Source organism: Sinocyclocheilus rhinocerous, unplaced genomic scaffold (genome assembly GCF_001515625.1).
Source record: "Sinocyclocheilus rhinocerous isolate Xijiao unplaced genomic scaffold, SAMN03320098_v1.1 scaffold786, whole genome shotgun sequence".
Classification (NCBI taxonomy): domain Eukaryota; kingdom Metazoa; phylum Chordata; class Actinopteri; order Cypriniformes; family Cyprinidae; genus Sinocyclocheilus; species Sinocyclocheilus rhinocerous.
This window is the reverse complement of record NW_015661881.1, coordinates 197,088-211,565: the sequence shown is the minus strand read 5'-3', so window position 1 is coordinate 211,565 and position 14,478 is coordinate 197,088. Positions and strand designations below refer to the sequence as shown.

Genomic DNA, 14,478 nt, shown 5'->3' with positions numbered 1-14,478 from the left:
TACCGCATACCGTGATAAAAGCATAATCAATTAACCGCAACATGAAAATTTGATACCGGCATATCCCTAGTCCGCCATTGTTTCACCACCGGAGCAGATGTAGACAAGAATGACTCCTAAGCGATCGAGGTGTTCTGTTGTTGGATGTAATAATGAACATAGCAGTCGTCATTTACTCCCGACATCTGAGGGTGAAGACGCAGTGGATTATGTTTGTTTTTGAAGAAAATGACCCCCCGATCTACATAAATGCGTCTATTTTCGCGCGAATCATTCGTGATCCAGCCTCATCTACAGAAGAAGTGAGTGTAAGGTTTTTTAATGAATCTTTGCAAATCGCCTTTCCTAATAATGTGCTAATTAGCAAGTTTCACGATGAATGAGGCTAAAGTAAACAGTCCCTCAGAGAGCGGCTCGGAAAATGCTACAAAACAGTTTTTGACGGGGTAAAAAAAGGTGTTTTTTTCACTACCATTGAAAAATTTTAACCAAACTATGTTGCAGACTTTTCATTAAGACCCTAAAGAATCATATCAACTTGTGGAAAATGGGCATCCTATGACCCCTTTAATGATGCCCAGTGGCATTTGTTGTCCTGTATTGCAAAGAGTCACTTTCATTGTATGCAAAAGAACAGCCTGAATATTCTACTTTTCCTTTTGTTTCACGGACGAATGGAAGGCAAGGTTTGGAATGACATGAGGATATAACACAAACGGGTTCAACATAAACAGGGACATTGAAGGCAATATACAAGTTGAGCAGCGGTGTAAAGCTTCTCTTTGAAGTCAAAATGGAGCAGAAGCTAAAATTAGAGGCGCCTTGGCTCTTTTTCCTCTAACAACCATTTTAGCGGAACAGATCAGAAAAACTGTTCACAGATCGGAAGATTTTCCCCTCGCTGACGTCATTCAGAGATTAAGGTCTTTCTGTTCTCAACATGAGCCAGATCTCCATGAAATCAGTTTTGTGACTTCAGAAAGGGATTTATCTTACCATAGTTCTTACCATAGTTTTCAGTTAGTTCTGTGGACGAAAACACAAGTTATGCTTGCCTCTAGAAGTTCATTGTTTCGCCATCACACTGTTCAGTGGGACACGTGTGACTCATCACTGCTGAGATGCGTGGGCCAATCGGATCACAGATTTCCCTCTGTATATTGTCAGACGATGTGTTATATGTTGCATGATTTTCCTCTAGGTTGTCTGTGTTTGACAGATGTAACTTGTACCATTTCTGATCTGCATGAAGGACTATCCACAAGCCCACACATTGCCTTGTGAACGTCCCTCTAATTTCCACTATTGGCTTGACGTCCTCAAATCAATGTCCTCAAGTCTTCCTAAAATCAATGCCACTTTTCTTACAGAAATGAATCCTTAACCACATCTTCTCTTGATTTTTCTCTCTCTGCAGGGGTGTGTGGTTGTTGTGGAGCGCTGAGGCCGCGCTACAAGAGACTGGTGGACAACATCTTCCCTGAAGACCCAGAGGTGATAGCATTCCCTCTCTCTCAACTTCATCCATCACAGAGAGTCTATTTACAGTCAAACAGCCCTCGTTCGCCTCTCAAACCGCTTATTTGCTATTGCATTTATGTTCTTGGCAGATGCTTGCTTTTCGAGAGCACTTAAAAGAAAGTGCATTAGTGTGTAAGAGGCAATTAACTAAGCAGGTGTCCAAGGATGCAAGCGACTCACAGTCTTTGCTGAGACAGAGTTCAACACCATTTTATGTTATTTTCTCAAAAACTATCCACCTGAAAGCTGAAATATCTGAAATGCCTTCTTAAGTTCATATTTGTGAGCCTGATGCGCTGCAGTAGTTCAGTAAATTAGTGCTCAGTGTGGGTTAAAACCAGAAGGGTTGAACATTACAATAATGATTATCCAGCTACAGAAGAACTCCTACGGATAACTTTCTTCTTCAGCACAAAAACTCATTGTCCATAGAAATAGATGGACTGAGTAGTGTCCATAAATCTGTATGCTACATTATTTGTCTCCTTAAAGTTTGGATTATTTAACGGTTGACTAATTATCCAAGACTACCATGATTTTAGCTTCAGTAGTTCATATTTTTAGCAGTGATGCAAATGAATAAATGTGGGGAACAAATGAATAGATGAGTTTAGAAAGATGGCAGTCCCTTCCAACTTAGACTTTGTAGAGAAGATGCTTTTCTAAATTCATCTAAAGCAACACTTTTTTTAACAACTTCAAGACAGTTTTTATTTCAAGACAGTTACTGTTGCTGTAGGTCACCAGCTGTGAGCAATATTCCCGTTACTATACAGTCAGAATGCATGTTTTCTTCTGTGAGGACTGTAGTTTTGTCACCCTGTGGAAGTGTGTTCTTTCCTTCCGTCTACATTCTGTTTGAATGCAAATATGCTTCCCAGGAATGCACAATATATTGGTACCATATTGATTACTGCCTGATCTGGATTGATTATGGATGTTTATTTATGCATGCTTATTTCCCCTTTTTTAATTTTTAAAGGTCTAATAAATAATGCTGTTAAATGTAATCTTTAGCAAATCTCAAAATTTATATATTTTTTTCTTACTTTCATTATAATTTTGATACTTGAATTCCCTTGTATGATTAGATGTGAATTTTGACAATGATACATTATACCATTTAAAAGTTTTTTTGTTTATTGAAAAAGTACTTTTATTTAGAAAAGATGCATTCAATTGTTCAAAGGTAACAGTAAAACTATTTACAATATTAGAAAAGATTTCTGTTTCAAATCAATGCTGTTCTTTTGAACTTATTTTCATCAAAGAAAAACATTAAAAAAACGTACCAACCCCAGACTTTTGAATGATAACACACTTTTACAGATTGAAACATGTACGTCTTGCCCTGTTCGAAGTGTGCTGTGTCAATGATATTGATGCTTTCTCTCTCTCTGTTTGTGTGTGTGTGTCTGTAGGATGGATTGGTAAAGGCCAACATGGAGAAGCTGACTTTTTACGCTCTGTCAGCTCCAGAGAAATTGGATCGGATCGGGGCATACCTGTCTGAGAGACTGTCTCGTGATGTAGCTAGACACCGTTATGGGTACTGAAATTCATAACAAGCCTGATCTGATATACCCATCTTGTGATTTGTAATGCACATGTTTTTCTTTCTCCTGTTCCTCCATATTCAGTGTGTGTTTGTCTCTTCAGGTATGTGTGTATTGCGATGGAAGCCCTCGACCAGCTGCTAATGGCCTGCCACTGTCAGAGTATCAACCTGTTCGTGGAGAGTTTCCTGAAGATGGTGCGGAAACTCCTGGAGGCAGACAAACCCAACCTGCAAATCCTGGGAACAAACTCTGTATGTACACACTGTTGTATGGTAGTTCACTGACGCAGAGGGTACTGCACTGAACTGCAGTCTTCATGAGTGTTCTATAAAATGTATTCAAAAAATCTTTATCTAATAATCACTAATGGATGGGATAGTTAAGAAACTTAAAGGAATAGTTTACCCAAAAATGAAAATTAGTTTGTAAGAAACAAATCCATCAACTAAATTACCACTTTTTTGTCACATTCTGATAGTAAAAGTGTGTAATATGGCCCTTTTAATGCTCTGTATTTTGGACCCCATGTGCAGTGAAGGTTTGTTTTATATAAAACATTTGCTGATGAACGTTGTAGATGAGCAACAAACAAGCACACACACTGCAGTGCATCCATCTAAATGCAATCAGAACATGGAAATAAAATCAAATTCAATTATAGATCAAAACGAGTAATCTAGGGCGTTGAACATGCACCCACATTAAACATATGAAATGCAATGCTTAAACTGAGAGTGACTAACCCGTTTTATTTTATTCGGTATCATCCAGAACCACCTTAGCTACTGCATGCTGAAGATATCAGTCACATATAAAAACCCCTTTTAAACTGATTTATTTCTCAGTGGTGTTTCACAATGACCTTATTTACCTGGAAATGCTAGGACAGAGATGCGTTAGTCATAACTGCACCCACATCTGTTCTCTGAAGTTTCATCGGGTTCCGCAAAAGCCAAATTGGATAATAGGAAGGAAATGTAGGTCCAGAGTTTGCGATGCAGTTATTCATTAATTACAGATTTGATATGCAGGCACTAGTTTAAAATGATTCATTACATCATCTAGGTGACAGGGTCTCATTTATCAGTTCTCTACCATTTCTATATTAAGGCATTTTATTTTTATTTTATTCATGACCTTGGTGATCTTGATCTAAAATAGCTGAAATCTATAAATAAGCTAAACCTGTCAAATGATAAAAGATTGGGTTCATTTTTAGTCTGAAACTAATTCGGGAAGACTGTATATAACAGATTAGTAGTTCATGTACATTGAAATATTAATATACATGCAAATATCTGAATCTGTGAAATTATATGTGAATATATGATGCATGAGTTTCATGGCATTTCTAACTATTCAAATCTGCATTACCTAATGAACCTGTCCTAATCTTAAAATAATGTATTAATGTTATTAGTTTAATTAACTTCCAAGTGAAGCCTATTCCCCTACAGTATATGGATATTTATTATTATTGTTTGTAGGTGTCAGAAAAGCTTTTATTGTCTAATAATGACGATGAGGTGACAGTGCTGTCGATTGGGGTTAATGTAGAACAAAACAACATTTTAATCTTTGATAATACCATCTCATAATCACCCACTCACTGGCCCTGGGTGGAGCAGCATTTGCAGTCTGGGTTTGCAGAAATGAGTTTTTAACCTGATTTGGCTTTGGTTTGTCTAGGTATGTAATTAATTTATTTCTATTGAATTGCTCTCATTTTGCAGTTTGTGAAGTTTGCTAACATCGAGGAGGACACCCCCTCGTATCATCGCAGTTACGATTTCTTTGTGTCGCGGTTTAGTGAGATGTGCCATTCCAACTATGAGGACCCCGACATCCGCACCAAGTGAGCAAACACACACGCACACATCTGGCAGTGTGCAGTCAGTGTAGACAGACAGACAGACAGACATTTAGTCAGTTAGTAGGGGTGTAACTGTACATGTATTCGTACCAAAAATTTTTGGTAGTCTTATCTTTCGAATTATGTCACTTTTTTTAAAAGAAATTCAAATAATAAATTCAGATTTTACGCTCTTTGATGTCGCGTGACAGATCGCTGTATAAACGCCTCACTTTAAACGGCAGCGTGGGGTTCGAGTGAGCGCGATCATCCCTTATTCTTTACTACTAGTTTTAACGCGAAATAAACATAAACGAACAAATCATGCCTCTTCTAGTCACTCAATCAGTGTTTCAACTGTGGAAAGACATCAATAAAACAGCTTGTAAACAAAATGTCACGTTACATTTCATTTACCTCACGCAAGTCATCAGTGTCCACAGCTCGTTAGTTCGCTATAGAGAAATAAAGTCTAGAGAAGAGCATTTTGCGAAATATTAGACTATATACTCATTATATTTTACTTTACCTGTTAGTGATGTCTTAATTATTGTATGTTTAAATAAATCTGTTATGAAACAAGTTACAACAGCCACTGTGTAAATGAATATAATTCAACAACAAATAGAAATTTTGTAATTTAGTAGTTAATTTAAAAATGGCGTTATGTGCAATGTATATGTTTTCATACAATTTTTTTAAAGTTTAGTGTTAATTATTATATTTAAAAATAATAAATAAATTACTATAAATTAAAACCTTATAGTAATGTAAAAGGGCTCTATAGTTTAGAGCAGAAACTGAGGTAGATTTGTATCCCTAAGAAAATAGTAATTATAATTTAATTTATTTAAAGAAAGAGCAATTTGTTCAGTAAACCACTGTTTAATTAAAAAAAATAATAAAAATTTGTTTAGTTTTTCCCCCTGCTGTACCGAAACCATACCGAACCATGACGTCAAAACCAAGGTACGTACCAAACCGTCATGTTTGTGTACCGTTACACCCCTGATAGATAGATGGATGGATGGATGGATGGATGGATAGATGGATAGATAGATGGATAGATAGATGGATAGATAGAGAACATTAAAGAGAATATACACTATATACACGCTATACACACATTTTTCACATCTAATTGAACACTTCCTCATCTCAGAATCCGAATGGCTGGCATCAAAGGTCTACAGGGAGTAGTGAGGAAGACCGTAAACGATGAGTTGCAGGCAAACATCTGGGACCCTCAGCACATGGACAAGATCGTGCCCTCACTGCTCTTCAATCTGCAGTCTGGTGAAGGCACAGAGAGGTGAGAGTGTTGGGCTTAAACTGGCTAATAATTGACTCATATGGGACACAAACTTGTCTTCCTCCAGGGATGGTTGGCGGCTCTCGTGGCTGAATCCTCCATTGAGCCGCATCATTAACATTTACTAATTACTTGTATACAAATGGAAATCCAAGTGATATAATCTGTATGAAATTATCTAGTAATTACAAGCAGTTGTGATTGGTTCAGCCATTAAGCCCCAACCTTTTCTAGAACCATTTCAAGCATTTCAACTGCCATTCTGCCTGCTTATTCTATTTGTGTGGGTGAAAATCAGCCACTCACTGTCTTTGCACCTACAGTCAGATGCCTACAAGGGAAATAACTTGAGATATTGTCCCTGCTGACAACTTGGAGCCAAGTGGAAGATCACGCAGTGATAACTGCAGTGATCATGTGACTTTCCTTTGAGTTTCCTCATGTATTTTCCTTTGACTGTTAGGCATATTTTACTGGACTATCCTCCTTTAAAAGTTACTAGGTTTTATTAAGAAATAAATAGTATTTAAAAATAGTAGTAAGAAATTCTACTTCAATAGTAGATTAGAAAAAAAGAAAAATTAGAAATAATTAGAATCACTAATATTGTGAATTTTTAAGAAGTCATCTCCTTTGCTCACCAAGACTCCATTTATTTGATCAAAAATACATTAAAACAGTAATATTCTGAAATATTATTACAATTTGAAATAAATGTGGTGACAGCCAAATTTTCAGCATCATTACTCCAGTCTTCAGTGTCACATGATCCTTTAGAAATAATTTTACTATGCTGATTTGCTGCTGAAGATAAATTTATTGTTATTAGTTTTTAAAACAGTTGTGCTGCTTAATATTTTATGGAAAACCCTGATACATTTTGTCAGGATTCTTTGATAAATAGAAAGTTGAAAATAGAAAGTCTTTACTGTCACGTTTGATGTTGTGAATACTGTGACTTTATGCACCTGCACATCTTTTAAATTTTGCATTAGTACAAAAAGTTGCAATGTTTGAAATTTGAAATCAAAATTGATCTACAAATCACTTCCATTATAATCAACAAAGCTGGCTCCTTGTTGATGCGCCCCCTACGCAGCCATAATTACACCACGGGTGGAGACGTTAATTACCCCTTTCTGCTGTTGCTATGTGCTAATTGGCGTTTGATGTAAAGGGCAGCTGATAATTAACTCGTCCTGTGAGATGTGCACATTTCAGATGGGCAGGACAGCAAGGCTGGTTTAGTGCAACCACAGCAGTGGACTAAAACACAATGTACTTTTATTTCTGGTCAACTAAACAGTCCAGCATCCTTCTGGACGTGTGGCAGGAGGCTTTTAGTTGAGGTGAGAAGAGTTTCTGCAGATTTAGCCCAGCGTCATGTGGTTATATAACCCAGGGACGGTGGGCGGAGCAGCAGGCTGACTGACAGCAGGGTGTGTGAGGGCAGAGGAACAGTGTGATTAATTAATGATAAGACAAACCCTGAGAGACCCTCAGCCCTTTTTTTTTGACACACACACACCGTGAAGCTCACACAGGAAGTTTTCCATTATACATAACACAATGTCAGACTTTCAGGCTCCTACGTTATACAAAAAAGCATTTTCATAATCTCTGTTTTGTCTGGTGTTTTCTTTTAAAAAATTTACTTGAGAAGCAAAAGATGTATGATAATCAGACTTGATAAGTTTCAAATGAACAGGATAGTTGCTGTAACAAGTTTTAAAAAATGTTAGAACTGCTATCAAATATTAAGCTGAAAGAGTTTCTGTAGTTCTGAGAAGTTTAGTGTACAATATTGTTGTACTTTCAGTCTCCTAAATTACACAAAAGTCATTTTCTTAATCTGTTTGGTCTTATTTTCTTGTAAAAACATCAGAACATTCCTAAGATAAATATACTTAAGGCAAAATGTGTTTAAGTACTCGATGAGACTAATGAATCTCTAATATTTTACAGGACCGTCTTGCTTTTAATGTTACTAGGGAATGGTTTTAAGAAATTTCAGTAGTAACAATGTTAGAATTACTGTCAAATATTAAACTGAAAGATTTTATGGAGTTGTAATATTGTACTTGTAATACAAGGTTTAATTGTATGCAGTATTATTATTTTGTATTAATTTTAATTTCAGACTTTTAGGCTTCAAAATTACACAGCAAGCTTTTACCTATTCTGTAATTCTTGTTTTCTTGTAAAAAAAATCATCAGATCATATTTAAGAAAAACTTACTTGAGAAGCAATATATGAGCTAATAAGAAACTGTAAGATTCATGTGACTATAGTTGCTGTAGCATATTTTGCTGGACTGTCTTGCTTTTAATATTCTAGACAATGGTGTTTAGAAATTTCAATAGTAAATGTTTTTTCAAAATATTATAATTACTATCAAATGCTAAACTAAAAGATTTTAATAGCTGTAGAAATCATTTTTGTTGTATGCAATATTGTATTGTTTTTTTTAGGTTAAGTTATGCAAATAGTGTTTTTTAAACTGTTTTGTCCTGTTTTCTTGTTAAAAGACCATCAGAACATATTTAAGATGAATGAATTTAAAATATGTATGATAACATCTTGACTTACATTTCAAACTAAATTTGGATTAAGTGGAGATTAGCCAATTATAATAGAGGTAGTGTCAAAGTCTTAAAGTTGCAGTAGCAGGAAAACTGTTTTTCTAAATATATCTAAATGATAAAATTTTTAGTGCAAGAATCCTTGAAATGGACTGCTAAAAATTGGCTACAGGTGTTTTGTTTTTTTACTTGTAAACACTCATTATATTTGTCAGTACGTTTTTTATTCAGCTTATCAGAAACCAAAGCTGTGTTTAAATCCTCAGTTGAGAAGAGCTGAAAACAAAAAGCCTCCCTCTCTTTCTGTTTCCTCTGCAGTCGCTCTCCCTCCCCGCTGCAGGCCAGTGAGAAGGAGAGAGAAAGCCCAGCCGAGCTGACGGAGCGCTGCTTTCGGGAACTGCTGGGCCGTGCCGCTTATGGCAACATCAAGAACGCAGTCACCCCTGTGCTTATGTAAGAGACCCACCACATATCGCGCCTGTCAGCTTAGGTTATGAAGGTTGAGAATTTCATTTTGTAAACCTATGCGGGCATTGCTTCAGTTTTTAAGCTATAGCTGTATGCCACTTAAGATTAAGTGAATTTGTCTTGTAATTGTAGTCTCTTAATGTTGGCATTTCGGTAAGGGACTAAGAGTAACTCCGAATACTTAATACACGTGTTCAGTTATGGAGTATTTATGACTTTTTAATTAATCTCACTGCGGGTGCGGTGAATCTCATTTTTCAGTCACTTTTGGCTTCATTTCTCAAGCTCAAGGTCTGTTCTCTCACCGCAGGCATCTTGATAATCACTCGCTGTGGGAAGGCAAAACATTTGCAGTGCGCTGCTTTAAGATCATCATGTACTCCATTCAGGTGAGTTCAGAATCTAAGCTTGCTTGTTGTTGTTATTATTAAAAAAGAATAAATGGAAGAAAAAAAGGATAATTTAATGATTTATTAAAACGTATACTGATGTTTACCTAATGAAAAAAATACATGCCATTGATTTGTATTTATTTTGTTAATTTTATTTAAATATTTAATATATTTTTTTATTTAAAATTTATAATAAATCATTTTGGGTGGCACCCAAAGCTGTTTGTCCGAACATGTTTAAAGCTTTATTTAACCTTTTTAAAATGTAAATAATATATTAGTATTTTTGCATTGGTTACAGTAGTGAAGCAAAAATTTATATTTTAAATATGTAAGTATATACTATATATCTGTTTATTTATTTTAATGTAATTTTTTTTTTTTTTTACCATGTTATTTATTCTCTCTTCTTTGTCTATCTTTCTTTCTCTCCCTCCAGTCCCAGCATTCTCATCTGGTCATCCAGCAGCTCTTGGGCCATGTGGATGCCAACAGTAAGAGCTCAGCCACAGTGCGTGCTGGGATAGTGGAGGTCCTTCTGGAGGCGGCTGGCATCGCTGCCAGTGGCTCTGTTGGTGAGTATGGATTTGCAGCCTGGTTAATGTGAATCACTACCATGAATATACAAAACATTAAGTAGTGTAGCCGGTGCACAGGAGCAGACCGGTGTCTTTTTGCACATGCTGTAACGCATATCACATATTTTACGCCTGTGCTCAGTATCTGGGTCACTCTCCCCCAGACGTTAAGCCTTTCTTCTGGGAGAACAGAACTGTGACATTGCATTTGACCCAATCTAGATTTCAGCCAAAAATATACATTTGACAGCCCGACTCTGCTCTCTGACATCAAGTCAGTGCTCAGACTGCTCACACCTAATATCCGGTGTGAAAGCCCTTCACACCTCCTCTTGCAGCACTGCTGCTGACCCAAGGGGGGCAACGCCACCTGCAGCTTTAAGATAGAACTATGAAAACTGATTCATTTTCAGGTCATTTAACCATTTGTAGATTTAAATATTCTAGTTATAAAAATTTACTTATATGTGTGTATGTGTGTGTGTGTGTGTGTGTGTATATATATGTTTTTGTGAATTTATGTATGTATGTTTATTTAATTAAGATTTTATGTAGCTGCAATGTTGTAATTGTAATACAAGGTTTAATTGTATGCAGCATTATTATTTTGTATTATTGTATTGTATCTAAATAAATTACACAACAAGCTTTTCCTTATTCTGTGATCGTCTTGTTTTCTTGTAAAAAATCATCAGAACATATTTAAGAAAAATTTACTTGAGAAGCAAAATATGTGTTAATAAGATTGTCAGATTCATGTGACTCTATAGTTGCTGGACTGTCTTGCTTTTAATGTTGTAGACAATGGTGTTTACTGTTTAGAAATTTCAATAGTAGGTGTTTTTAAAAATATTAGAGTTACTATCAAATATTAAACTGAAAGATTTTATAAAGTTGTAGCAAGAATTTCTGTTGTATGCAATATTATATTATATTGTATTGTACTGAAAATTATGTTCAAATACTCCATTTAATGTCACAGAACTTTACATAAACACAGGCTTTCACAATATTTTCAGTCGCTGTTTGAATGTAGTAAAACCACATACCAGAGAACATTTGGGTCATGTTTGCATTTTCTTCTGTCACTGCTCGTAATCCTAACCTTGAAAGTATAGAATTAGGCATTATATAATATCCTTAGGATCATTTATACATGTTAAAATCATCTGAGAATTGAATAAATAGTTGTAACCTGGCTCAGAGGAAGATGGGGCAGATTTTCTGGTGATTAATACAAGACTTCTTCACCTTGCAAATGGCTGTCAGAAGCAAAAATGCTATGAAATGCACAATATATTTTGTGAGAAAGTGTTACTTGCTAGAGCAAAACAGGAAAAATGTGTGGAGTCCACACCTCAAAATTAGTAAGAAACAGTAACGGATTTCATTCAGCAAATATGATGCTAGTCATTATAACAATTTTAATTTGTTCACAAATTGGACACCTTGAGATGATCGCACCGGATATCTCCATTTGTACTTATTTAGTCTGTTCAGCTGTGATTTTTTTTTTTTTTTTACCATGTTATTTATTCTCTCTTCTTTGTCTATCTTTCTTTCTCTCCCTCCAGTCCCAGCATTCTCATCTGGTCATCCAGCAGCTCTTGGGCCATGTGGATGCCAACAGTAAGAGCTCAGCCACAGTGCGTGCTGGGATAGTGGAGGTCCTTCTGGAGGCGGCTGGCATCGCTGCCAGTGGCTCTGTTGGTGAGTATGGATTTGCAGCCTGGTTAATGTGAATCACTACCATGAATATACAAAACATTAAGTAGTGTAGCCGGTGCACAGGAGCAGACCGGTGTCTTTTTGCACATGCTGTAACGCATATCACATATTTTACGCCTGTGCTCAGTATCTGGGTCACTCTCCCCCAGACGTTAAGCCTTTCTTCTGGGAGAACAGAACTGTGACATTGCATTTGACCCAATCTAGATTTCAGCCAAAAATATACATTTGACAGCCCGACTCTGCTCTCTGACATCAAGTCAGTGCTCAGACTGCTCACACCTAATATCCGGTGTGAAAGCCCTTCACACCTCCTCTTGCAGCACTGCTGCTCAAGCAAGGGGGGCAACGCCACCTGCAGCTTTAAGATAGAACTATGAAAACTGATTCATTTTCAGGTCATTTAACCATTTGTAGATTTAAATATTCTAGTTATAAAAATTTACTTATATGTGTGTATGTGTGTGTGTGTGTGTGTGTGTGTATATATGTTTTTGTGAATTTATGTATGTATGTTTATTTAATTAAGATTTTATGTAGTTGCAATGTTGTAATTGTAATACAAGGTTTAATTGTATGCAGCATTATTATTTTGTATTATTGTATTATTTGTATCTAAATTACACAACAAGCTTTTCCTTATTCTGTGATCGTCTTGTTTTCTTGTAAAAAATCATCAGAACATATTTAAGAAAAATTTACTTGAGAAGCAAAATATGTGTTAATAAGATTGTCAGATTCATGTGACTCTATAGTTGCTGGACTGTCTTGCTTTTAATGTTGTAGACAATGGTGTTTACTGTTTAGAAATTTCAATAGTAGGTGTTTTTAAAAATATTAGAGTTACTATCAAATATTAAACTGAAAGATTTTATAAAGTTGTAGCAAGAATTTCTGTTGTATGCAATATTATATTATATTGTATTGTACTGAAAATTATGTTCAAATACTCCATTTAATGTCACAGAACTTTACATAAACACAGGCTTTCACAATATTTTCAGTCGCTGTTTGAATGTAGTAAAACCACATACCAGAGAACATTTGGGTCATGTTTGCATTTTCTTCTGTCACTGCTCGTAATCCTAACCTTGAAAGTATAGAATTAGGCATTATATAATATCCTTAGGATCATTTATACATGTTAAAATCATCTGAGAATTGAATAAATAGTTGTAACCTGGCTCAGAGGAAGATGGGGCAGATTTTCTGGTGATTAATACAAGACTTCTTCACCTTGCAAATGGCTGTCAGAAGCAAAAATGCTATGAAATGCACAATATATTTTGTGAGAAAGTGTTACTTGCTAGAGCAAAACAGGAAAAATGTGTGGAGTCCACACCTCAAAATTAGTAAGAAACAGTAACGGATTTCATTCAGCAAATATGATGCTAGTCATTATAACAATTTTAATTTGTTCACAAATTGGACACCTTGAGATGATCGCACCGGATATCTCCATTTGTACTTATTTAGTCTGTTCAGCTGTGATGACTGATTTTTTTAAAAACATCTCTGCATATATTATAAATGTGTGTGTTTGTTGCTTATTTTAGGCCCCACAGTGTTGGAGGTTTTCAACACACTGCTCCGGCATCTGAGGCTCAGTGTGGACTATGAGCTCACTGGATCATACAACTGCACTAACATCGGCACCAAAATCATCAAGGAGCATGAGGAGAGACAGCTACAGGAAGCCGTCATCAGGACTATCGGTGTGTTTGTGTGTGTGAGCATAACATGACCCACATTTCAATCTTCTTTAAATTTTCTGATTTTTCATTACTATGGTCTGTGTGTTTTGAAATCAGGCTCATTTGCAAACACCTTACCAACGTACCAGCGTTCTGAGGTGATGCTCTTCATCATGGGGAAGATCCCTATTCCAGGCATGCATCCCATGCTGCCCTCTACAGGCTCAGGGTGAGCACTGCAGTCACTATTGTGTCCCTAAATGTTTATTATGGTTGTCAATGAAAATTCTCTAAAAAAAAAAAAACGGACTCAAACAAAATAATTTAGTTGCAAAATCACTGTTTTACCCTTAACACGAATTAAATTACCTGAAATTTATGAGGTGAACATACTGTATTTACTTCTGTCTTTACTGCAGGCCTGAGGGCAACCGAATGATCCAAGTCATGCTGTTGAAGTCCTTGAGACAGGTAAACTCTCTGCCTGCTTGATGCCTCATGAAAGAGAATTGCATCAAAGCACAGATTTGGTGTTGTAAAGATCATGCTTCTCTCTTTCTTTTTAGGTCACATGTGGTTTCCAGACGACCAACATGCTGACAGCTCTTCCCAACTCCTTTCTGGACCCACTGCTGTCATTTGCGCTGCTAGAAGATGCAGAAATTCGACTGTTGGTGCTGGAAATACTGGTCAGCCTTATCGATCGCCATGACAACCTCCCCAAGTTCTCCAGCATCAGGTTAGTATCTTCATTGGATTTACACCAATAAAGATATTTATATATATATATA

At 36.2% G+C, this 14,478-nt stretch overlaps 1 protein-coding gene across 1 annotated transcript in view; it reads left to right on the top strand.

Moving 5' to 3' along the window:
* Window positions 1-14,478, top strand: part of efr3bb (EFR3 homolog Bb (S. cerevisiae)) — a 35,318-nt gene that overhangs the window by 10,715 nt on the left and 10,125 nt on the right. The window contains exons 2-13 of the mRNA XM_016536440.1: window positions 1,418-1,494; window positions 2,943-3,070; window positions 3,181-3,331; window positions 4,814-4,935; window positions 6,095-6,244; window positions 9,146-9,280; window positions 9,606-9,684; window positions 10,127-10,262; window positions 13,550-13,708; window positions 13,805-13,916; window positions 14,107-14,158; window positions 14,254-14,426. Of these exons, the coding sequence (XP_016391926.1) occupies window positions 1,418-1,494; window positions 2,943-3,070; window positions 3,181-3,331; window positions 4,814-4,935; window positions 6,095-6,244; window positions 9,146-9,280; window positions 9,606-9,684; window positions 10,127-10,262; window positions 13,550-13,708; window positions 13,805-13,916; window positions 14,107-14,158; window positions 14,254-14,426 (1,474 nt within the window). The remainder of the gene's footprint in view (window positions 1-1,417; window positions 1,495-2,942; window positions 3,071-3,180; window positions 3,332-4,813; window positions 4,936-6,094; window positions 6,245-9,145; window positions 9,281-9,605; window positions 9,685-10,126; window positions 10,263-13,549; window positions 13,709-13,804; window positions 13,917-14,106; window positions 14,159-14,253; window positions 14,427-14,478) is intronic.